Source organism: Halteromyces radiatus (assembly GCF_025201355.1).
Source record: "Halteromyces radiatus strain CBS 162.75 chromosome Unknown BX664scaffold_2, whole genome shotgun sequence".
In the NCBI taxonomy this organism is placed as follows: Eukaryota; Fungi; Mucoromycota; class Mucoromycetes; order Mucorales; family Cunninghamellaceae; genus Halteromyces; species Halteromyces radiatus.
In genome coordinates, this window is record NW_026251688.1 from 1,899,697 (window position 1) to 1,923,072 (window position 23,376).

Genomic DNA, 23,376 nt, shown 5'->3' on the forward strand with positions numbered 1-23,376 from the left:
TTTTTTTTTCAACTTTCTTTTTTCAACTTTCTTTTTACAACTCATGCCTGGTACAAGATCAAAAACAAATGCCAAAGTAATAGCTTCTAAACTGGAGGATGCCACCATAGAATCAATAGCAAAATATATTCAACAAAACAAAGGTAAATAAAAATAAATAAATATATATAAAAAAAATGGATCAACTAAACACGCTTTTTTTTTTCTTTTTTTTTTTTGATAGTCAAGAATATTGTAGTGATGACTGGTGCTGGTATATCCACTGCAGCTGGTATCCCTGATTTCAGAAGCAAGAATACTGGTCTCTATGATAATCTTCAAAAGTTCGATCTACCTTACGCTGAAGCTATTTTCGATATTGATTATTTCCAAGTAAGTATAAGCAACGAAAAGCAAATATCTCATCTAATCTCTATCTCTAAGGAACGTCCTGAACCTTTTTATGCTTTAGCGAAAGAACTATATCCAGGGAAATACCTTCCTACCAAGACACATTACTTTATTCGATTGCTACATGACAAGAACATGCTTTTACGTAACTTTACTCAAAATATTGATACTTTGGAACGGATATGTGGATTGGACGAAGATAGGATTGTAGAGGCTCATGGTAGTTTTGCTTCTGCATCTTGTATTCAATGTGATGAAAAAGCTGATATGGAAGAGATCAGATCTCAAATCTTACTCTCAAAAATTCCCAGATGCTTGGCTTGCAAAAGTCTTATCAAACCCGATATCACCTTTTTTGGTGAAAGTTTACCCAAACGATTCTTCAAGCGTCTTGTAGTAAGTGTGAAAACAGAAACAATGTGATTTTTATCTGCTTAGTTATCAATTCCTTTTCGTTCTATCTCATTATCGACAATATCATAGGATTTTGATGAGGCTGATCTCTTGATTGTGATTGGGACAAGTCTTCAAGTACAACCATTCGCTGCTCTTATTGATAACGTTCCCGAACATACGCCTCGTTTATTGATTAATAAGGATTTGGCTGGTGTTGTAAGTAAATAATAATAATAATAATAATAATAATAATAAAAATACAACAAGATTAATCTTCATCGTCTTTTTTATGCATTTAGCATCATTCACCACATCATGGGTTTGACTTCAAATGGAAATATGGAAAGAAACGTGATTCTGTATACTTAGGTGATTGTGATGAAGGAATTGAAAAGCTAGCTGAACTTTTAGGCTGGAAGGTACGTCTAACAAAAAAAAAAAAATAGACAATTATAAGTAATATATCTATCTTTATTGTATATAGAACGAACTGGATCGACTTTATGAAAAGGAAACCAAGAAACTGAAGGAACGGTGGGCTACAGAAAAGGTGCTTGAACAAGAACAAGAAGAACTGGAAAAACTTGAACTAACGGAAGAAAAGCCTGATAAGGAAATTGACCAACTAGCTGAAGAATTAGAAAAGAGACTCAAGGTTCCATCTGACAAGGAATGACTACTTCCAAAAAACAAGATTTGTATTTTATTTCACTTTATCATCTTCACCGTCATCACATTCACATATATACACATATACGCGTTTATTGACCTTCTCTTTTCCTTTTTTTTTCATATATGTAATAAAAAATGACTTTTTCCTCATATATTCGATATAATTTTTTTTTTATTGTTTGTATAAATAATCCCTAATAAAATACTAAACTATTCAAGATAATACTGCTAGTCCCCTCCATCGCTCGTACTGTCGTGTGCATCGTTATCACTGTCGTCATTGTTTTCATCGTCATCGTCGTTCAATTGTTCGTTGAACTGGCTATAATCCACTTTCTTACCTCTTGTACGGCGACCATTGTTGATGATGACAGAGGTATCTAATTCTTGTACTTCGTCCGCTATCATTTTCAAAAAAAAGAATAAAGATCAGTCATGGTCATAGTTCTTGGATGTTTCATGCATGAATCGACGTTTATAAACCCAGCCTGCGAATTCCCCCCTATGAAAATACTGTACCTGAAAAATCATCATCATCTTCATCGTCATCATCGTCATCTTTTTTTCTTCTGTTGGTCTTTTTCTTGGTTTTCTTGGATGCCGAAGAACTTGATACTGAAGATCGCGTTGGACGTTGAGACGTGCTTCTTCTTTCGATGGATTGACTTTCATCTGATTGATCTTTTATGCAAATCAAAAAAAAAAAAAAAAGAAAACACCATGGTAACAACTTAGTACATTTTATTCGTTTTACTTTTTTTTTCCCACAGGTTTCCGTCACCTTTTTTTTTTTTGGGCTTATCTACCTTCTTCACTGTCGTCATCAACAATAAACCCATCTTTCTTGCTGTATCTTTCTTCTCGTGGTCTATTACCAAAACTATTTGAGCTTTGTTTCCTAGTATGAGATCTAAATGAATAATGTTATAAGTAAAGATGAGTAAGAATAATAATAATAATAATAAAAAAAGAACGTTTCTATGTGAATATGATGTTTACCGTGTCTTAGTTATTTTCGGTGGACGTCGTTTAGGTGTTCTCTTGGTACTAGTGCCATAATTATCTCCACTGTCATACTCCTCACTAGAGGATTCTTCATCTTCACTTGAGGACCTGTAACGTTTTTGTGTCGTTGGTATACTTGGATGGGTCATAGCGAAAACAAAACAGTTGAATATCCCAAAAAAAAAAAAAAAAGGTAAATTCGTGAGATCGCTTTTTGAATTTGGATGAAAGCTTACCCTTTTTCTTCAGACCAATGAGATTGGTAGGATGAAAAAGCGGATAACACATCCTTTCTTCTACCATTTTAAACTATGATAATTCAAACAAATGAAACATTTTCCTTATCATATTGAAACTGTCTAAAATAAGTGATGATTTATAAAATGATGATGTACCTATATGATCATCTGACCACAAGTTCCCTTTAGTAAGCTTACTGAACTGAGACCAAAAAAAAAAAAAAAGTCATCATCCATCTTTCTTTTTTATTAGACCTGCACATGGTGAATTGCATATCATCGTTCAATTCCAACCCAATAAGTAAACTTCCTTGGTATTCCATTTTTATTTAGTTATCGTATGATCACATTGTTGTCCAAACGTCTTTTTTTTTTAAAAAATAAAATAAAATAAAATAAAAAGCCTGGATATTACAAAGTTGAAATAATGTTTTCCAAATTGGGACAGATGAACATTTAATTGATGACTGATGACGAGTCATCCATGATCATCAAAAATAGTGCTGATATAGTAGCGAAATTGCATTAAAAAAAAGAAATCCTCGTAGAGTATGATCAGTACAACTTTTGTTTCTACCATGAATGAATGAATGAATGATTTATTATGGTACGATGTTTTCTTCTTTTCAGAAGTAGATGATGATAAATAAATAAATAATAATAATAATATACTAAATAAACTAAATAGCGACAGCCGTTCCATCAGATAAACATCGATACCTTTGATGACGCCAAGAGATTTCAGTTCCCACCATAGCATAGAGATATAACGGTAGAGCCAACACTTCCCGAGTGATCCACGCGCGTAAAAAGTCAGGCCAGGCATATTGAGAAGCCAGTTTCTTGGATCTATAAATAACAGGAGAGGAGGATTGATCCAATAACGTCCGATAGAGCCAGTAATCGTTCATACACCATGCGATCCAATGAAGAACAAAGACATAAGTCATGGAAGTAAACGTGGTAGGCCAAAGATGATGTAAGGCCCATGCACCCATAGATCCACATACAATGGATTCCGTGAATGGTTCCGTCAACGTCGCTGCTGTCACAATGTATTTCCGTAATCGTACCCATCTTGCTCGTCGTCCACAGTATTCCTTAGGAGAGATCTTGCCTAAAACTTGACATGCCATATCTGCTGACATGGCGTGGCGTAACCCTTGAGCCCAAAGCGCCTCCCCAACGATATTATCTTCAGCCATGTATTTGCCAAACATAGCCAGTCCTCCCACCTTGTCCAGATCAGATCGTCGATATAAGTTGGATTTACCCATCACACATGATGCAATCCCTACAGCATTGATGGCGAGATACATCTTGGCATGATTGGTATTGAGAAAAACTTGTTCCACTTGAGCTGCATAACTGGCTGGTTGTGTTGCCATGGGAAGATGATGCACTAATCCAATACCAGGCTTTTGTAGTTCATCCACTGACCTTCCTAGCGTGTTTTCATCCACATGTACATTCGAATCCAAAATCCAGATAATATCGTATTTTGCACTGTTATAAGATTGTATCATGTTGTTAATTTTTGGATTGATGCCCACTATTTGTTCCCCTATAATAAATAATATATATATTTTTTTTAGTTCTTTTTTTTTTTTTTTTTCCTCTTGTGAGCTTACCAATGATTAATCGACTATCCACTTTTGTATATTCATTCATCAATCGTTGAACCACTGGAATACAAGGATCGTCTGCTGATGCCACTGAGAATAAGAGTTCGAACTTGGGATAATCTTGTTGAAAGGAAGACCTTAGATTCGCTTCTAATTCAAGATCCAATCCTTTCATCGGTCGTAGGATGGAAACACCAGGTACTTGTGAGAGAGGTAAACTAGATGACTTTGGCTTTGGTTTCTTGTTATATCGTAATTGTCTAAAAAAAAAAAAAAAGAAAGTATATTCAATGTTATGACTAAATAGGTTGAATTGATATTTACTTACGCGACACATTGTCCAAGAATACTGAGGATAATCATAAAGACATACCATGTTACAAACACGTAGGCTATAATATCGTCTATTTGAATGGTCATTTGTTGGCTGCTACTTTTGTTAGTAAAGATATAAAGTACAGTAAGAGAGGAAATATTATTATTGTACAAAGATGAAAGAATAGTTCACAACATGAAAAGAAAGAAGGAGAAAAATAATCAAGGGAAAAAAAAAAAGGAACGAGAAAATCCCATTTTGTGTTTTTTGCAACTTTTTCTTTGTTCATTTTAAGCCCCGCGAACGATGATGTTTTAACATTTGACCCTGAATCTCACCTTAGATCTCAAGAAATTGCTAAATATTCAGTACTGTTATGTCATGAAAAAGAAAAAAAAAATACTGATGCAAAAATGCTTTCTGTTTTTGGCCGTAAAGATGGAGAAATGCATCTTATTTATTCATGCTGCATTCAAGCTGGAGAGTAAAACTTTTCATTTCTTACTCAAAAATGAACATCATTGCACGAAATTTGAAATGAACATATATGAAATCATTCTCTTTCACTTGTCTTAATAGTCATTTATATGTCACCTCCCAATTTATAGAGTAAATTAAAAAATAAAAATCAATATTATCATCTCTCATCCAATAATGGTCATCACTCAATAAACTTACCACCATTAGATTCCTCTTAAAAAAGTAGTTTAATATCATCTAATAATATTTTATCGCTTACCTTGCCACCTAATATACAATGATCACCAAAAGGATTTCATCGAGTTTTCGAAAAATTGTCTGGTGAACCCCTGACGATTTATTTTTACAGCTAAAGTTTGGCTGAGGAGTTCGAAAATTTTGGCTGTAAAATCTCGAAAGTTTCAAAAAAAAAAAAAAAAAAAAAGAAGTGAATTTTCCTTTCTTTTTCTTGTTGCTTTACTTGATGGCAAGTGTTTTTAATGAGACCACTCAAGAAAGTTATCCTTTAATACCTAATGTACCTCTCATCTTGGGAAGGAAGCATGTCGATAGGTCAGATCAACGTGTTAGCCGTGCTCATGGTAAGTCCATCTTTGTAGGAAATAAGAATGTTTATTGACTCTCTCTCTTATACTAGTCCAAATCACTCTTTTAGATGACCAACGTTGTTTTGTTAAAGCTGTAAGTAACAAAAAAAAAAAACCACATTAGAGTCATTCAACCTTCCTTTTTTTTTTTATATGTTAGCTTTCGACCAATTTGTGCACTCTTGATAATGCCATATTACCCAAGAAGCTTAATCAAGATGGAAATGAAGAAGGAGAAGAAATCGAAGCTTTCAACTCACAATGGATCCATCTTTTACCGGTAAAAAAAAAGGAAAAAAAAATAATCCAATAGAGTTCATTTGAACTTATGTATGCTTAGGGCCAGCTCTATCCTTTCCGATTGGATGTACCCAAAGTCATGACAATACCTACTCCTCGCAAGCCTTTACTACTACAACAAGATGAAAACGATGGAGATCATGAAGATATCATGATGGATTCTTCACAAGAAAAGGAACAGCAAGAGGACAAATCAGAGGATGACTGGGTGGGAAGTAATAACAGCAGTATCATCTCAACAGAATCAAGTTTACTCGGTAGTGAAGAATGGTCAGAATAATGGAGATTGATTAGTTTAGAAGATAGATTCATCTTGTTTTGTTTGTATAATGATGATATTTTTTTTTCCAAATAAAAAAAGACCTTTTTTTTTATTATTCACATTTAATGGATGATGGAGGTATTCATATTTAATTTAATATCCTATAAAAACGTATATCAACTCTTCCATTGTTCTTTTTTTTTTTCTTTTTGTGTGTATATCTACGGATGAACTCACATCTTATCATGTCCGAAAAAATAAAAGTTAATTTTATTGTATGAGATATATGCAGTGATCATCCATCATGGCCAAACTGTACGTCAGAAGGGCATTACTTTATTTGGCAGCCGACCAGAATGCGTCATTTTGTTACGGGAGAGGGAGAATTTTGCATGAAAAAGAAAAAAAAAGGGGGACTGGATAAAAGTCGTCTTTCATTCTCAGCCATAAATGACCGTAGACAAAACTAAAACCATACATTAAAAAATGATCATTTTATTTGACAAATATCTTTTGTGTGAGGTGTGGGGAGAATAAAACTAGACTACAAGATAAAACTACAATGGGTAATACAGAAGGATTTAATGGAATTTTCCAGGGACAATAGGATGAGAAGATGACAAACCACCATCCACTGCGATAGCTTGGCCATTGACATAAGAAGCTTCATCACTAGCAACAAAGGCAACCACAGCAGCAATCTAGGTCAACAAAAAGTGACAGCATTAGATGAAACCATTCTTACATATATATATATATATATATATATATATATATATATATATTTACCTCGGCAGCAATACCATAACGTTTAGTAGGATTCAATTGACCAATCTTGTGAGTAGATCCACGTTCGCGAGCAAAATCAAAAGTAGTTTTGGTCATTCCAGTTTCAATCAATCCCTACTCAAAAATAATTATACATATATATATATATATATGACTTTTTGTTTCTTTTTCTTACTTACAGGACAGATAGCATTCACACGGATATTTGTACCGGCTAATTGAGAAGCACCTGTTTGACAAAGATTGATGACACTAATGTCGTCCATCCATTTCAAAAAAAAAAAAAAAATGAATAAAGGAAACTTCCTATAAAATAGAAATATACCACTTACGCAGCCTTGGAAGCAGAATATTCAGGTGAACCTGCACCAGAACGGATCCCAGCAACTAATCATCAAGAAAACAAAATGAATGGATAATATAATATATATATACATATTTATATAAAAGCATAATTGTATTTTACCAGAGGCAGTACAAATAATGGAACCACCAGATTGATCCTTTCCACCCTTTCCAATTTCCTTCATTGCCAAACTAGCATACTTGATACCAAGGAAAGCGCTATAATATATGTAAAAGGTCGGTCAAATCAATTCATTATTATCATTATTATTATTTTACCTCAAGGCGTTGACACGCATCATAAACATGAATGACTTTTCATCTTCTTCATGTAATCGAGAACCAGTGGCGACACCAGCATTAGCAAAAAAGACATCCAAACGGCCATATGTATCCATAGCATCCTTGACCAATGCCTTGATATCAGTTTCAGAAGCTGCATCCACTGCCTTAGGAATACATTCAATCCCTTGTTGACGAATGTCTTTGGCTAATTCGTCCAAATGAGTGTTATGAAGATCAGTTACATAAATCGCCTTGGGTCCACGTTTAGCCAAAGCATACACAGTAGCACGACTAAGAAAAAAAAAAAGTAAATGAGAAAAAAAAAAGAGTAATAACGTTATTAGTTTTACCCAATACCAAGAAGTGAGCCTGCACCAGTAACAATGCAGACTTTGTCCTTTAAAGAGGGACCAACACTAGCTAAATGAGAAGCAAGTTGAGCTACACGGTCATTGGCAGTATTTGACATGATGAAATGAGAAAATAAAGAAAATAAAAAGAAAAGAAAAGAAAGAAAAGTTTTCACTTTCATTCTTTTTATAAAAAAGGCATCCCACATCGTTGTAAAGTCCGCTGCCCATATTTTTTATAAGATTTTTCTCATGACTAAGGTTAATTCACCAAGGCATAAATCAGGGACCAGTGAAATAATAATAATAATAATAATAAAAAAGGTTGATCATTTATTAGACATCAAAAAAAAAAAAAAAAGAAAAAGAAAAAGAAAAAGAAAAAGGAAAAGAAAAAAAAAAGGTCTATCATAGACAATAATATTAAAATAAAAGGAATCAATAAAAGCATAATATAGATATATATATATAAAGGGAAGGGAATGGGAAGGGTTCATAATAGTAAACTAAGTAATAAGAATAATAAATAATAAGTAATAGAGAAGTCTAAAATCGAATAAAAGGGGACAAAAACCGGCGAGTTGAATACTTTTGTTTCTTGGGTTTGCAAGTAGGCATTGTTTGATTGGCAGCAAAACCAGCTTGTTTTTCATTGACTTGTACAGAGAATCGAAGGTCCAAATCATCCTTTCCAAAATCAAATTGATCCAATGATTGTTGATTTGTTTTATCCAAAAAGAAAATATCTGGTACCAAAGATGAAGAACGTATATTATCACCATCTGCAATGTTGGTAGAATAAGAATCCACAGTTGGTTGTCGTTGTTCATTTCTATGGTTGCTTTCACCACCCATAACTTCATCATGTGTATTTCGTCGTTTTGTGGTTCGTTGATCATGATGAATTGGTAGGGGAGAATCCAAATGGAAACTATCAATATCCGAGAGCATACTAACACTGCCACGTTTGCGAGCTGGCTGAAAAACAGAGTCATGTTGTTCATCATCGTCCATATTGGTGGGAACGAGTGCATTATCTGAATGATTATCATCAGTTGTAGGATGATCTGTTTTGTTACTGTCCTGCAGCAACATGTCCGTTGATGATGATGATGATGATGATGGTGATGTTTTTGTTTTTGTTGCCTTTGGTGCCAAATCTTGATTAGTAAAAGAATAACCTTCAAACACGTCCTGCATGTCTTGAGTCAAATCCACTTGTGAGCCAATGGGGGTGAGGGTTGGTGACATTTCCAAAAAAGTGGGATCAAAATTAGAGAAATCCAAATGAGAGGTCAAAAGAGGAACATAAGGAGGTTGAAGTCGTTGATGATATACATCATCCCAAGAGATATCTGCAAAGTAAGGATGTGATTTGATTTCATCTACACCTTGAGCACCTAAACGAGAGGAAGGATCACGATCCAGAAGACCAGAAAGGAAATCGGCTGTATCAAAATCAATTTCTGGTAAACCATTTTCATCTTGAGCAGGGAATTCAAGAGGATCTTCTAATACCCGTCGATACATTTCCATATGATTATCTGCCCAGAAAGGAGTGATACCAGCCAACATTTCATAAAGGATGGTGCCATAACTCCAATGATCGATACCAAATGAATAAGGTTCACCAGTGAGAACTTCAGGAGCCAGATATTCCGCCGTGCCACAAAAGGTTTCTGTATAGTGAGTATCCACTAGCCATTTGCTTAGACCAAAATCCGTCAAAACCACATGGCCTTCCTTGGTTAATAATACATTTTCAGGTTTGAGATCACGATAGAGTACACCAAGTCGATGAAGTTCACCAATACCTTCAATCATTTCAGCAGCATAGAAGAGAGTTCGTTGTTTGGAAAAAGTCATACATGTACTCATCTGAGTTGCCAAATCACCACCACAATAGTAATCTGTCACTAAATAAAGTCGATGTGTATCTTGAAAAGCAAGATAGATTTTCGCCAAGTTGGGATGTTGTATATCAGCCAATGTTGCCAAGATTTCACGTTCTGTCAATGTATGGGTAATTTCTCGTTGTTCGATCACTAATTCCTTGACAATACTTTTCAATGCATAGAGTTGATGATTGATATTGGATCTAACCAAGAATACCTAAATAAAACAAAAAATAAAAAAAATAAAAAATGAATGAACAATATTATATATATATATATATATATATTGATATTTACCTTTCCCATACAACCTTTGCCAAGTACAGTCATCTTATCAAAGTAATCAAGAGGAAAAGGTTGTATTTCTTCTACTTCTTCTTCTTCTTCTTCTTCTGGTATTGGAACTGATTCATTTTGTGCCAAATCGGTAGGTATAGGAGGAGGAGAGATAGAGTCACGAAGGATATCACGTAAAGAGACAAGATCATCGGTTTTAATATCATCATCCTTATCATCCTTGGTAGGTTCATCTTGGTCTTGTTGATCAATTTTATTGTTATCCTTGTCTATCGTGACATTAACAATAGGTGGCGTTGGTGGTATACCCAAGGGATGTATTGGTAATTTTTGATCTTCATCACGTTGAATAGAGAAAAAGTCGCGTACAATACTTGATTGACTAACCACAGGATCCAATAAACATTGTTGTAAATATAATTCAACCTTTTCAGCGTTTGTCTTTGAACGATGATGATGATGATGATGTAAAGAGGTAAATAATTGTCGAAGACTAGTACGTCGTTTGGCCTTGATAGATCGAATCTGTTGCTCTTGTGATAGGACTGGGAACGGGATTTTCACCTTGTGATAATGACATTTTATCTATGAATAATAAACATAAGATATCATCATGTGATTTCCAAGGAGTGAATTTTTTTTTTTTTTTTTTTTTACCAATTGATCGAATTCTATCAAGTCAGGAATATATCGAACCAAGGAGAGCGCATATGAGTCTGTTTGAACAATAACATTGAGTAGCTATATAAATAATTATATTAATATATTAATATATGTATATGTATGACATTTTAAGTTACTTGTAAAGTTCGCATAGAAGAAGCGCCATCGGCCACTACTGCTGTGGTTTCAATCACTGCTATCGAAAAAGTCATGACCAAAGTAGGTCTAAGAACAAAGAAAGAAGAGAAGGAGAAGAAGAATCAAAAAGGATAAAAAAAAAAAGAACTATATGCTAAATGACAAAAGGGATAAAGAAAAAGGGGCAAAAGAAAGAAAGAAAAAAGAAAAAAAAAAGTTAGAAATAGGGAAATATGAGGTGCTCCTGATTCAAAGTCAGTAAGCAGTAAGACACACGATTCAATCCAAAAAGAGAAATAAAAAAGTAACTTGTACCTTTTTTAATCAAACCAAAATGATAATGAATATATTTTTTTTATTATTATTATTTACTTACCAAAAGTAAAAAATATATATATTTTCCCAAGTGATTTTAAAAAGAGAGGAGAAAGGGAAAAATGATAGAAAAAAAAGAAAAGGAATTGGAGATGGGATTTTGTTTTAAAAATTCTTTAAAAGAAGCAAAGAAGCTTCTTTAAAAAAAAACAAAAAACAAAAAAAAAAACTTTGTTATTATTGAAAAGAAAAAGAAAAGAAAAGAAGAGAGAAAAAAAAGGGGGGGAGGAGAGAAAAGGGGAGGAAGTGTACAAAAAACGTTTTCTAATGTATTCGGGTCACTAAATTTTTTGTAAAACGTTACCTTTTTTATTGGCTCCCATTTTCTTTTTCTTTTATATATAATCAAGGATGTATACTTAAAAAGAAAACTATTTATATTCTTAATTTTACATTGTTTTTATCTTTCTTATTAATATTAATGTTATATATATAATTGTCAGAAAATTATAAATGTTTTTGTATATAAAACTTTTTCATGACTATCAGTCGGGCGTACTTATTTTCCATCGATGGAGTTGAAAAAAAAGAAAAATGAGTTAATCGACATATCAATAATGAGGGATTGTTTTTTTTTTTTTTTTTTTTGATACTTACAGCCCAACACTATACAAGTGTTACCTTCCCTTTCAAACCTCCAGCATGAAGAGAAGATCTTTCGAATTGTTTAATTGTTTGACAAAAGGCGAGCTGTTCATATCCGATTATTGCTATGTTGATAGAAGCATTTTCGTCTCGTCCTCTGGCGGCATATCCATTCTTCCGGCTGTAGCAATCAGGGTTGATGCAAACAACCGTTCCTAAATTGGTGATCTTCTTTGATTTGTCCTTGTTTGTCTTGACAGGATGAATGATGGGCATGTGACAGAAGGCACACAATTTTGAAGAACGATACTCATCAATAGACACCACTGTAGCTTTTTCAGAGAGTTTCCCGATAAAAACATCATGACTACCACGAGTATGGCCACCGATTCTTGATCCGTGTCCACGTCCAGCATCACCGTAGAAGCAGATTGCCTTCTGACCTCCTAATAAACTTTTGGCTGACTTGGCGTACGCTTTTTCTGTTTGACACAATCTTGTTCTACGTTGTCGTTTTAGCCAGTTGGTTGTATGATAAAAATCTTGTAATGGTTGTCTACTACGCTTACTGATCTAATTTAATAGTAATTGTAAAAAGAATAAAAAATGAGTGGGATTTTTTTTTTTTTTTGCTGTTAGCGTAGTAAAGCCTACCCCATGATATTCCTTCTCGTTCTCGATATTGTTGCTGTATAACGTTTTCATCATAGACCGAGATAAGTCAGCTTCGATATTTTGAACAGACTTTGTTCCATTCTTTTGACACTATTATATTACGGGAAGTTAGATATTGTGTTGTATTTTCTGATGCGATTTCTTTTTTTTATTCTTTTACTTACTTGGAGGTGATTGCACTTTTTTCGATATTCTAGGGTTCGAGAGAATAATGACAATCCAGAGTCGGTACGCAATTGATTCGTCTTTATGCTTCTCACTTTGGTCTTGAATATGGTGCCAACATCGTCAATTTCCATTGCGTTGCCGGGATCTGTTGTTGTACGTGATCGAATATATTTCACCTGTTCTTGAGTAAGTGCGACACATTGAGCCATTGTAACTAATCCAGGATCGATTCCAATAAACTTTTCAATACTGTCGATATCAGGCTTTGTCGTACAAATGGTTGGTGTCATCGCCTTGTTGTCACTGCTGCCAAATATGTCTTGGTATATATTCATCTTTCTTTTTCGATGATCCATAATTGAACATTTTACTTTGACGATAGATCGTAGTAGGTCATCTCGTGTCACTTTCATATCTTGCCGCTTATTGATTAAGGAATATAACGGTTCATCAATATCATCAATATCTATATCTTGCGTAGGAGTCTGAGCTATGTTGATTTCTTCGATAGTCTTGTCCAGACTTTGTCGATTTCTTTTGTTTTTCCGTGGTTTCCTTGCATCGATCTTTTTCGTGATGGCTGAAATATCTTCTTTGACGTTCGATAATTGTTTTTCAAGTTGCTTGATCGCGTAATTGTCCTTGTTGATATTTTTGTCAATATCCTTCATCATATTGCTGAAATCCTCCTTTTCCGATCCACTTTTGCGTTTCCCTTTTGATACAGATTGTTTGCGTAAGTTATCACCACTATTGTAATCGTCACTATCGCTGTTGTTGGCTTTATCTTTAATGATGGACTTGCATTGAATTCTTGCGATACCAAAACTTGTTACTCCTACTCTGTAATCGAACTCCATCGAACGAGACTTCGCCAATTCTTGCATATGAGATAGATCCAGAAAGCCTGCAAAAACTTGATCTTTGTATAAACGTGCCTTGGTTAAGCTGGAGATGGTGTCACCGTTAACGAATATATCGAATCCAAAATCATGGAAAGGTGGAGCCTTGTCGTTCTTGGTGCCGCCTTGTCTACCTTTGAGACAACAAAATAGATAGTACATAGAATCTGAATTCAGGAACACCGCGTAGTTTTTTGAAGGATTGACCTTTGGAACCAGCTTTCTACAGAATTTGGCGTAATTGGTGACGTACAGAATAGTATTTAATAGCAGAGCCAGCGGATAGTTGAGAAGTGGGTGATTATCAACAATTTCGCTATTCGTTTTTGGTAGAACATAGGGTGATATAAACTTGTATAATTGCATGACCACCGTAGCTTCATTATCATTGAAGTCCAAGTTGTCGTATTTCATCTTCAATTGGTGAGGTGTACTATCAAATGGTATTCCTTTCTTCCAAAGCAGAGATTTCAAAACGGATCGTAATTTCTTCAGTCGATTCATTGACGGTTCTGTTACTGATGCTGAGACTACTAATTTTGGTATTGGCGTTGTTGGCGTTGTTGGGGTCATAGTAGTTGTGTTGGTAGTCGCAATTGTAGTCGAAGTCGAAGGAGACGACACTGACGCACGCAGTCTTTTTCTTGGGATTGAGGTGTCTTCATCGATAAGATTGTCCATAACAAAGTCCGCATCATCTTCCATATCGCTATCCACATCGTCCGCCTCGTCGTCCTCGTCATTTTCCATGTCATCTGTGGTGTCATGTTTGCTGTCCATATTCTTCTTCTTTTTCTTGTGAGCAATTAGTTGCTTAATTCGATCGATAGCTTGACTTTCTTTGGTGATGCTGTAGTGTTTATCAACGTCGTTATGTTTTTCCAAATTTGCCAGTCGTCTGATGTGCTTGCGAAGTCGATGTTTCAGAATAATCATTGTTGGAAGAATTTTGTCAGTGTATTGCTGTCGATTGCTGAGGGTTGAGTCAGGTTCTTCTCTAAAATACATATTTAGTGTAAGTGGACAATGAATGACAACTTTACAATTCAGATTGGCATCTAATCGATGGACTTACCTCTTTGCCTTCCGTTCTTGATAACGCTGTTCCCGTACTGGAGAGAGGTGGCACCGCAGAAGAGTCAATAAAGCCTTGTCCAATAAATATGGTATCATATTACCACGGTATATATTCAACATGTTTGTAGAAAAAGTTGTAAGATGCGGTCCCAGAAGACTATCCATCCCAGGAGGAAACTTAGTAATCGTCAGACCATTTGTACAAGATGCATCCAAATTCCAGTCATCCATACTTTGCGCTGATACTGCTGATGTGGAGTCTACTGCCGTTGATGAAGATGCTATTGCTGAAGAAGAAGTGGCTTGAGAAGTTTGCATAGAGGTGATGAGACGAGTGAGGTGATTTGCTGAATATAGATCCACCATTCTGCGATCCGAACTTGAAGTGAGCATTGATTCTGCCAGGATACGCTTTTGATCATCTAATTTAGGAGGAGCCAAGCACAGCGGTTCATCTAATTCCTTGGTAAATTTTGATTGAGGTACAATATCAAAGATTTTCACTTCAGATCCACTATATATGAACGGTAAAAAAAAAAAAAAAAAAAAAAAAAAAGGTTAGAGAAATATATACATTCTTTTTTTTGAAAAAAAAGTTTACTTACAAGGTTCTAGTCTGTAAATCCATTTTAACAATACTAGCCACGTCCATCATTACGTTTGTGGTTGCTTCGCTTGCACATGATATCGTGTCATTAATGATTTGTTGCTCTTCTACGTCCAAGTCCGACCGCAAGATATTTTTCCATGGGCACGATACTGTAAGGTATTTGTATTTAATCGATGATGATGATCGTTGTTGTTGTTGTTGTTCGTACAAGATTCTTATTCGGTCATCCAAATTTTCGTCAATAAACGTGTTCCACTGGCGAATATAATCAATGGACAAAGAGTCAAAGGAAGCTTTCACTTGTACACGGTTTATTTTGTTACTGTTGACTAGAGTAAATAAGAAGATAATTCAGTATTGTAATATTCCTTTCTTTTGCTGACTATTAAGAAAGACTTACCTTCGTTGTATGCAGTTACTACATCATTGTAAATACCATATATCGTTTTTCTTCCCTTTTGTTTTCTGAGATACGTTTCCTTTACGTGACTTGATACGTCTTCGAATGTTGTTTTGTTGTTCTTCGTCAAATACTTCACCAAAATGGGGGACACTTCTTTTCTTAGCCGTGATTCAAATGCTTGTGTGAGATACTTTATACAGCCAGCTTTTGTGAGTTGTTGTATTGGTGTGGTGCTTCTTTTCTGGTCAGGTTTGTGAATTAACGCTTTGGGATACATTGGGTATAATAAGGTGTGGAAGAGGTATCGTTTATCATTAGGTATAGTTAAAGAAAGAAAAAAGGATTGACTAGTACACAAAAAAAAAGGGCGACCTGCTTGAACGTGGCTCGTTTGAGTCCCCGACTTGAGTCCGGATTTAGCCGTCGACAGAAAGTTACATCCCTATCAGTCTGATCACGGTGTTTCAAATCTTTTCTTTTACTTCTCCATTTTTTTTTTTTTTTTTTTTTTTTTTTTGTTTGTACATAATATATTAAAATGAGTGATTCAGTAAATACTCCTAGGTTATCAACAAATTCATCTATTTATACTGAACAACGTGTTGCTCGAGGAAAAACTATTCTTGATCGTAATTTGAATAAAACTCGTGGTGCAGAAGTAAGTTCATAAATAACAAAGAAAAAAAAACATGAAACTAATTTATTTCTTTTAGGTCAGTCTTAGTGCACAATCCTTTCTTTTTTCTGAAATGCTTCAATATACCCAAAAACGTGTCAATGGTATTCAAGATTTGGAACGGAAGTAAGTCAACCTATTTTTTTTTTTATAGTTGTGAAAGAAACCTCATCTTTTTTATTTATATATAGACTTAATGAATTTGGATATCGTGTTGGTACTCGCATGTTGGAACTATTAACATGGAGAGAAAAGGTAGCAAAACGGGAAACTCGTGTACTTGGTGTATTATATTTTATTCATAATGTTGTATGGAGGTCTTTATTTGGAAAACAAGCTGATTCCTTGGAAAAAAGCACAGAAAATGAAGATGAATGCAAGTATAAATTTGAATAATCTTATTAATTATATTTTAACCTTTTATTTATTTATTTTTATTTTGTTTTTAATAGATATGATATCTGATAATGATCCAATTTTGACAAGATATATTTCAGTTCCCAAAGAATTATCTCAATTGAATTGTAATGCTTTTGTAGCTGGTATTGTAGAAGCTTGCTTAGATGGATATCAATTCGTAAGTCATATATATATATATCATTATTAGATACAATGATTGATTCTTTTTTTTTCTTGTCTAATAATAGCCTGCAAGAGTCACAGCACATACTGTACCTATTGATGGATTCCCTCAACGAACTACTATTTTGATCAAATTGGATAAAGAAGTTTTACAACGTGAAGAATTATTGAAATAGATTTCTCCCCTTCACTGGTTTATATCATCTATACTACACACGCATATATATATTAATAAAACAATAACAAAAACATGTTTTTTTTTTATTTATTTATTTACATTTCAAAATAACAACATTAAAAAATATATGTAAAAAAAAAAGAAGTCTAAACTACACTAAACTATTTTTTACCCTTTCCTTTTTTGGCTGTCTTGTCGTTCACCATAATGAGTTTCTTTGGTACACCTTTCCTTAATAACAATTCAGATACATGTTTCATTTGTGGACCTTGAACCATTATTTCATATAAAGGTGCTTTGGGACTTGTACCATGAATTTGATTATCTATATTTATATATAGAATTGATTTAATCCATATCAAAATAAAATAAAATAAAATAAAAAAAAACTTACGAGTAGCACTACTAGCACAAAGTTTTGTCAATTCTTTACAAAGATCATCAATTTCCAATCCAAAAGATTCCATGCCTGTCAATTTAGTCACCGTTTTTCGTCCTTGTCGAATTTCTTGTGTCACTTCAATTTCTTTGGGTATTCCTTTTCTTAAAATCGGTTCCTTTCCCGGTAAAGTCACCAAATGGAATGGTTGCATTTTCGATAGTAATCTATCAATTATCAATCAATCAGTCAAACATCGCATTCTTCTTGTTATATATATATATTACCGTTGTACAATTTGATCTCGACCAAGTTGATTCACAGTTTGATATTCTGATTTATTCAAGATAGCATCAGTTAATATAGGATTCATATTGATCATACTAAAATAAAATAAAATAAAATAAAAAAAAGGGTATCAATATATGTAAAATTAGTCAAATGTTTGTTTGTTAATTTTATGATTTTTTGTTTTCAACTTACCGTTGATTTTTGGAATCCACTAAATTTTCAGCTTTTATATATTCCAATATAATTTGTCGTACTTCCACAGATGAATACAAGGCTGTTTTATCATTCTTTGTGAGTTCAAAAAGAGGGATAGTTGACCCTATAGGTTTGTACATGTCGAGAATTTGGATTTGATCGGACGAAGATGTATCTGCCGAGATTGTATTAGATTTGCCAGTCGGTTGGTTTTCAATAGAGGATGGTGTTGATAAATGTTGTTGTTGTTGTTGTTGTTCTAACATCAGCTTTTCCACAGTTTTGTATGGCGTGACTCCTTGTAAGCTTAAAGAATCAATATTAGAAAAGATAAAATAAAATAAAAAAGAGGGGATGAGTTCCATCTTCATCATCTGATTTATTCACATACCTTGGATGTGACCAATTGATTGTAGTGACATTGGTTTCTCCACGTTGTTCCTTGAGTTTCAATAATCCAGTCTTTTCCATTGTTTTCAAAAACTTTTGTACCTTTTTCCAACTGGATTTCTTGATATCGACTTCCAAACCACCTCTTCTTGGTCTACTAGGGAGAATGTATGCAGTATATAAAGAGGATGCTGATATGGGAAGTACAGATGTCCCCTTTTCTGGAGTCAACTTGAATAATAAACCTTGATAAAGTGATTCTTTCAACAGATCATCAATTTCTAAATATATTTAAATCAAATACAAAAAAAAAAATATCGCTTAGTAAAAGAAAAGATATATATATATATATATATATATATATATTACCGCTAGTAGTATAGTTCATAGATGTATCTTCCTTCATTGTTGTAGAGACTTGAGATGATTGTTGTATCTCTTCTACTGTTGTTTGATTGTCATCTTGTTGTTGATTATCATTTTCATCTTCCTCTTCCATGTATTCATCATCAGATATATCTTTCATTTCAGGAGGTTCCGATTTATCACCCATAGCCCATAAAAAGTCATGATAAACATGTAAAACATAAACCGCCTTTCCTTTCATCCCAGATCGTACCTTGATATCTGAACTTGAGATTGCCATCTTCCCCACTGCCAAAGGATATCTATTGTAAAAATAAATAGTAATAATAAAATAATAATAAGAATAAGAATAAGAATAAATTCAATTTCTAAAAAAAAAAAAAAGGAAATATATATATATCTTACTTGTAACCTCTGATAGTGATCGCCACCAAGTCACCTTCTTTCACTGAAGGTAAGGTACCATCAGGACCATTCACTAATCCAGGAATCATGAGATCTAATTCATATATTAGTATTGAATTTTAATAATTAGAATATATATATATATATATTTATTTACCTGCGCCTTCTATGAGTTTTTGAACCACTGGACCCCAAGTATAAAGTGTAGGTAATATAGTAGGATATCGCCATAAAGTATAGACTAAAAGAAAAGAGATATATATAACTATAAAGTTTTTTATTCTTATTATTTTCTTACCAGTTGGAATAGGAGGAGAATCTAACGTTTTAAACCATGTAGGTTTACCGTCTGCTTTGTAGATGATACCAGGTCGTTCAATATGAGAAACAAATTTGGCAGCTTGAAGAGTATCAGGCATTACGTGAATATTTTGTTGAGTACATTGTTCTTTAAGTTCAGGATACGCGTCATAAGCTTCAGTTTGAAAACGTCTTCTATCAGAGGACCTTAAAGCACTAAAAGACTTTAAAGAAGTCACCGGCTTTTTGAACATGACAAGGTTTAAAAAAAAAAAAAAAGAAATAGAAAACAAGTAAAAAAAAAGAAAGGTGCTGCGAATTTTTCATAGTCCGTTTTGCACTTACTATTTGAAAATAACAATCAAAAAAAAAAAAAAAAAAAAAAAATGGAAGATGAAACTTTATGCAGAGAACATTTTTTTTTTATGGTTAAATGAATGATGTTTCATCTTGTGAGATATCAACCCTTTTTTTTTTTTTTTTTTTTTGGTGGACTGGTCTTTTTCTATTTTTTTTTTTTTTTTTTTCTTGGGGTCGCCAATTTAACCATCCTTTTTTTCCTTTCTTTTCTTTTTTTTTTCTTCTTCTCACTATCTTCTTTTTTTATTTCTTTTTTAATATATATTTATAAAATTTAACTTACATAATATAACAACAACAATAACAAAAAAAGAAAGATTTAAGCCATGGCTTGGTTTGATTCTCGTACATTATTCTTATCTGTTTCTTTATTTTGTTTACCAGCTCTTGTGGTATGTGCCGTTTTATGTCTTCCCCTTGTGATATTCTTTATTGGTAAATATTATTTTTTTTCTTTTTTATTATATATTCTTTTACTAAGAACTTCTTTTTATAGTAACCTTATACTTTATTGCATGGACAATGTACTTACTTTATGCTCAAAGAGACGTGGAATTCAATTTACCTTATAATCCTGCTCGTGTTTTAAAAGTTAATGTGATTGTATTCAGTCATGTCTTGAGTTGGATCACGGATACTCCTATGATTATCTCTTATCTATATTGGCGTTATTGGCAAATTGGCACTGATAAATTTAGACGCATTGTTAGGTAATAACAACAACTTAATATTTAATATCAACATCCTTATTGTCTTTTTTTTTTTTTTTTAACTAGTCGGAACGTAGTTTACTCAAATGCTTCTAATCAATGTCTCATGGATATTTATCACCCTGATATCAAGAATAATAACAGGAAACGACCAGTGATTATCTTTATTTATGGTGGATCATGGGCTTCTGGACAAAAATTATTATATACTTCTATGGCTAATACACTTCGAGAATTGGGCTATGTGGTCATTGTACCAGATTATCGAAAATATCCTACTGTCAAGAATGTTGATACTATGTATGAAGATGTACGTCAAGCTATCAAATGGACTTTTCATCATGCTAATGATATTGGGGCAGATGAGGATATGATTTATGTGATGGTAAGTCATGTGAATATGATCACACTTTTTTTATAACTCCTTTTTTTCAATGTATTCTATGTAGGGTCATAGCGCAGGCGCTCATCTGGCATCTCAAGTTGTCTTATTTGATCTAGTGGAAAAAGCCAAACATGCCTCATTATCTGCAAAAAAGAAATTGGATGGTGATTCTATAGTGGATATAAGTCGACGCAAAGATTTCTTGCCTCAAATAGAAGGATTGTTATTGTAAGTCAAATAAAATACAAAAAAAAAAAAAAAAAAAAATAAAAATAAAAAGGAATTCTATATTGATTCTTTTTTTTTTTTTTTTTTTTGTATATAGATTTGCTGGTGTATATGATATTGAATCTCATTATGAACATGAAACAATGAGAGGTGTGGAAAAGATTTCTGCAATGGGTCGTGTCATGGGCTCCACAGTGGACAATTTCCGAAAACAGTCTCCATTCCATTTGGTCAAAAGTCATAGTGATCTATTTGCTGATTCTGAAGATCTACTTGATTTTGCTCCTCGTATTCTATTTGTACACGGTGAAAAAGATCTAACGGTACCTATGGAACAATCCACTACAATGTACAATATGCTTGGTGAAGTTTTACCTCCTGCTAAACGGGATGAAGTCGATGTTCGTGTACGTCTATACAAGAAAATGGATCATGCTCATTGTGTTACTGGTAAAAAAAAAAAAAAAAAAAAAAAAAAAAAAAAGAAAAAAAAGAAAAGAAAAGAAAAGAAGATGAGTCCTAACGCAAATGAGTTTTGTTACTTTTTTTCTTTCTTTTTTTGTTATTAGCTTTGATGCCTAGTATCTTTGGTGTAGATAGGATGCAAAAACCATTGATTCGGGATATTGTGGAATTCTTGGATGTTCCTCCATTGGATGGTCATTAGTGGATGATCAGTTTCTTTTATATTTATATCGTTTTGTATTTATTCTTTTAGTTATCTATTTATTATATATATATTTTTTTTATTTATTCCCCTTCACACATCTTTTATCAAAAAAGAATAAATACTATATACACATAGTGATACACAAAAAAAAAATGTAAAGAGGTGGTTTTATTAGTTGAAGTTTGATATACATAAATGAATGATGGATGGAATAAGAAAAGTTCTATATCGATCTATGCTAAAAAGAGATGGGAAGGTCAAGAAGAGAAGAGGGAAGAGAAAGTCGATTGAATTCCATGTTCACCCAAAAAGTACCATAAAACCAACGAAATGCCAATAGCCTTGTCTACTACTATGTTCGATGAAGGAGGTTGTTGTTGTTGTTGTTGTTGTTGTTCCACAATGGGATCCAATATCTCTCTTCTTTTGGTCCTACTAGATTTCACACGTTGATCAAATGCCTTGACCCATTGTTGATTGATCTCTGGGTCGGTAAAATCCATATCCACACTATCGTTCTTATTATTATCTGTTGGCAGTAAAGTGGTGATGGTCGGTCGTACAGGTGTGGATGTTGTAGATGATCCGCCTAACGATTGATGAACATAGGCCGGATGTGTTGATGATGATTCGGATGGTGATGACATGATAGGTGAATTTTGGCTGGGTTGTCGACGTGCACTGGTACGATTACTGACTTTGAGATCAAACGCTTCCACCCATTGTCGATCATATCCTTCATCCTCATTCACCTTATCTTTGTCAGAAATATGGGAACTTGGATCTGTTGTATTCGATTGAAGTGTGGAGAAGGACGACGATGTCACCAAACGATCAATGAGTTCATTCTTCGTTCCAGACACATCCAACTGATGTTGATCCGCCAAAGCAACCAAATCCGATTTCTTCAATCGTCGTAATGCTGTTCGAGTATATTGATATTGTGTAGCTGCATGATGAAATGACCTTTGACTGGCATAAAAAATTCGCATCATGGTGGTGGAAGGAAAAAAAAAAAAAAAAGAATAGGGAAGAGCAAAAGAATGTATCTGTACAGGTTTTCACAACCAAAAAAAAAAAGAGATGACACAAACTCCTCAGCCACCAAAGGCAGGAAACCCGGAGTTATAAATTATCGGCATGGATCATCCTGCCACAAACTTTATACTATTTTGATCCATTTGTTTTTTCATAACCGTGACAGGATGACGCCTATCCATAATAATGACAATGAATCTTGCCGATAAATGGCCAAGGCATAAAAATAGGGAGATAGAGTTCAGTCAAGAATGAGATTTTTATTGAAAAAAAAAATAGATATAGAGATTGAAGGAGGAACGGTAAAGATACTGGTAACAAAAGAAAAATCATCAATAGTGATAATAATAATAATAATAATAATAATAATAATAATAATAATAATAATAATAAT

General features: G+C 33.6%; 12 protein-coding genes across 12 annotated transcripts; 4 read left to right on the forward strand and 8 right to left on the reverse strand.

Moving 5' to 3' along the window:
• Window positions 1-16: 16 nt before the first annotated feature.
• Window positions 17-1,610, forward strand: BX664DRAFT_275232 (DHS-like NAD/FAD-binding domain-containing protein). Its single transcript, XM_051541270.1, has 6 exons — window positions 17-143; window positions 224-372; window positions 424-786; window positions 874-1,002; window positions 1,086-1,205; window positions 1,271-1,610. Exons 1-6 carry the CDS (start codon window positions 44-46, stop codon window positions 1,460-1,462), a joined length of 1,053 nt encoding a protein of 350 aa, XP_051403098.1. The 5' UTR covers window positions 17-43; the 3' UTR covers window positions 1,463-1,610.
• A 2-nt stretch (window positions 1,611-1,612) lies between these two features.
• On the reverse strand, window positions 1,613-2,626 carry BX664DRAFT_325067 (uncharacterized protein). The gene is made up of 4 exons (XM_051543946.1): window positions 2,458-2,626; window positions 2,265-2,368; window positions 1,978-2,139; window positions 1,613-1,859 (listed from the first exon to the last, which is right to left on the reverse strand). Exons 1-4 carry the CDS (start codon window positions 2,610-2,612, stop codon window positions 1,687-1,689), a joined length of 594 nt encoding a protein of 197 aa, XP_051403099.1. The 5' UTR covers window positions 2,613-2,626; the 3' UTR covers window positions 1,613-1,686.
• Window positions 2,627-3,288: 662 nt separating this feature from the next.
• BX664DRAFT_275234 (glycosyltransferase family 21 protein) lies at window positions 3,289-4,871 on the reverse strand. Its single transcript, XM_051541271.1, has 3 exons — window positions 4,656-4,871; window positions 4,334-4,587; window positions 3,289-4,266 (listed from the first exon to the last, which is right to left on the reverse strand). Exons 1-3 carry the CDS (start codon window positions 4,745-4,747, stop codon window positions 3,383-3,385), a joined length of 1,230 nt encoding a protein of 409 aa, XP_051403100.1. The 5' UTR covers window positions 4,748-4,871; the 3' UTR covers window positions 3,289-3,382.
• Window positions 4,872-5,562: 691 nt separating this feature from the next.
• Window positions 5,563-6,392, forward strand: BX664DRAFT_325070 (uncharacterized protein). Its single transcript, XM_051543947.1, has 4 exons — window positions 5,563-5,704; window positions 5,761-5,804; window positions 5,871-5,990; window positions 6,051-6,392. The coding sequence occupies exons 1-4, from the start codon at window positions 5,587-5,589 to the stop codon at window positions 6,288-6,290; spliced, it is 522 nt and encodes a 173-aa protein (XP_051403101.1). The 5' UTR covers window positions 5,563-5,586; the 3' UTR covers window positions 6,291-6,392.
• Window positions 6,393-6,747: 355 nt separating this feature from the next.
• On the reverse strand, window positions 6,748-8,179 carry BX664DRAFT_325072 (uncharacterized protein). Its single transcript, XM_051543948.1, has 7 exons — window positions 8,042-8,179; window positions 7,686-7,982; window positions 7,528-7,625; window positions 7,394-7,448; window positions 7,241-7,313; window positions 7,062-7,175; window positions 6,748-6,973 (listed from the first exon to the last, which is right to left on the reverse strand). Exons 1-7 carry the CDS (start codon window positions 8,158-8,160, stop codon window positions 6,854-6,856), a joined length of 876 nt encoding a protein of 291 aa, XP_051403102.1. The 5' UTR covers window positions 8,161-8,179; the 3' UTR covers window positions 6,748-6,853.
• Window positions 8,180-8,431: 252 nt separating this feature from the next.
• On the reverse strand, window positions 8,432-11,542 carry BX664DRAFT_68194 (kinase-like domain-containing protein). The gene is made up of 5 exons (XM_051549693.1): window positions 11,411-11,542; window positions 11,034-11,349; window positions 10,891-10,974; window positions 10,234-10,818; window positions 8,432-10,153 (listed from the first exon to the last, which is right to left on the reverse strand). The coding sequence occupies exons 2-5, from the start codon at window positions 11,106-11,108 to the stop codon at window positions 8,588-8,590; spliced, it is 2,310 nt and encodes a 769-aa protein (XP_051403103.1). The 5' UTR covers window positions 11,109-11,349; window positions 11,411-11,542; the 3' UTR covers window positions 8,432-8,587.
• Window positions 11,543-12,015: 473 nt separating this feature from the next.
• Window positions 12,016-12,420, reverse strand: BX664DRAFT_257653 (uncharacterized protein; the record flags this gene model as incomplete). The annotated part of the gene is made up of 1 exon (XM_051540514.1): window positions 12,016-12,420. A coding segment is annotated over one exon (405 nt), but the record flags the coding sequence as incomplete, so codon positions are not given.
• A 1,522-nt stretch (window positions 12,421-13,942) lies between these two features.
• BX664DRAFT_325085 (uncharacterized protein) lies at window positions 13,943-15,094 on the reverse strand (the record flags this gene model as incomplete). The annotated part of the gene is made up of 2 exons (XM_051543949.1): window positions 14,815-15,094; window positions 13,943-14,736 (listed from the first exon to the last, which is right to left on the reverse strand). Coding segments are annotated over exons 1-2 (845 nt in total), but the record flags the coding sequence as incomplete, so codon positions are not given.
• Window positions 15,095-16,335: 1,241 nt separating this feature from the next.
• Window positions 16,336-17,355, forward strand: BX664DRAFT_325089 (NO signaling/Golgi transport ligand-binding domain-containing protein). Its single transcript, XM_051543950.1, has 5 exons — window positions 16,336-16,487; window positions 16,543-16,631; window positions 16,697-16,881; window positions 16,958-17,082; window positions 17,153-17,355. The coding sequence occupies exons 1-5, from the start codon at window positions 16,368-16,370 to the stop codon at window positions 17,261-17,263; spliced, it is 630 nt and encodes a 209-aa protein (XP_051403106.1). The 5' UTR covers window positions 16,336-16,367; the 3' UTR covers window positions 17,264-17,355.
• Window positions 17,340-19,855, reverse strand: BX664DRAFT_377996 (uncharacterized protein). The gene is made up of 9 exons (XM_051548806.1): window positions 19,590-19,855; window positions 19,449-19,532; window positions 19,292-19,385; window positions 18,890-19,188; window positions 18,522-18,801; window positions 18,128-18,436; window positions 17,932-18,027; window positions 17,660-17,871; window positions 17,340-17,590 (listed from the first exon to the last, which is right to left on the reverse strand). The coding sequence occupies exons 1-9, from the start codon at window positions 19,843-19,845 to the stop codon at window positions 17,427-17,429; spliced, it is 1,794 nt and encodes a 597-aa protein (XP_051403107.1). The 5' UTR covers window positions 19,846-19,855; the 3' UTR covers window positions 17,340-17,426.
• Window positions 19,856-20,176: 321 nt separating this feature from the next.
• Window positions 20,177-22,097, forward strand: BX664DRAFT_325091 (Alpha/Beta hydrolase protein). Its single transcript, XM_051543951.1, has 6 exons — window positions 20,177-20,386; window positions 20,448-20,661; window positions 20,728-21,046; window positions 21,111-21,274; window positions 21,372-21,724; window positions 21,844-22,097. Exons 1-6 carry the CDS (start codon window positions 20,278-20,280, stop codon window positions 21,939-21,941), a joined length of 1,257 nt encoding a protein of 418 aa, XP_051403108.1. The 5' UTR covers window positions 20,177-20,277; the 3' UTR covers window positions 21,942-22,097.
• BX664DRAFT_325092 (uncharacterized protein) lies at window positions 22,094-22,968 on the reverse strand. Its single transcript, XM_051543952.1, has one exon. It carries the CDS (start codon window positions 22,937-22,939, stop codon window positions 22,202-22,204), a length of 738 nt encoding a protein of 245 aa, XP_051403109.1. The 5' UTR covers window positions 22,940-22,968; the 3' UTR covers window positions 22,094-22,201.
• Between the last annotated feature and the right edge of the window lie 408 nt (window positions 22,969-23,376).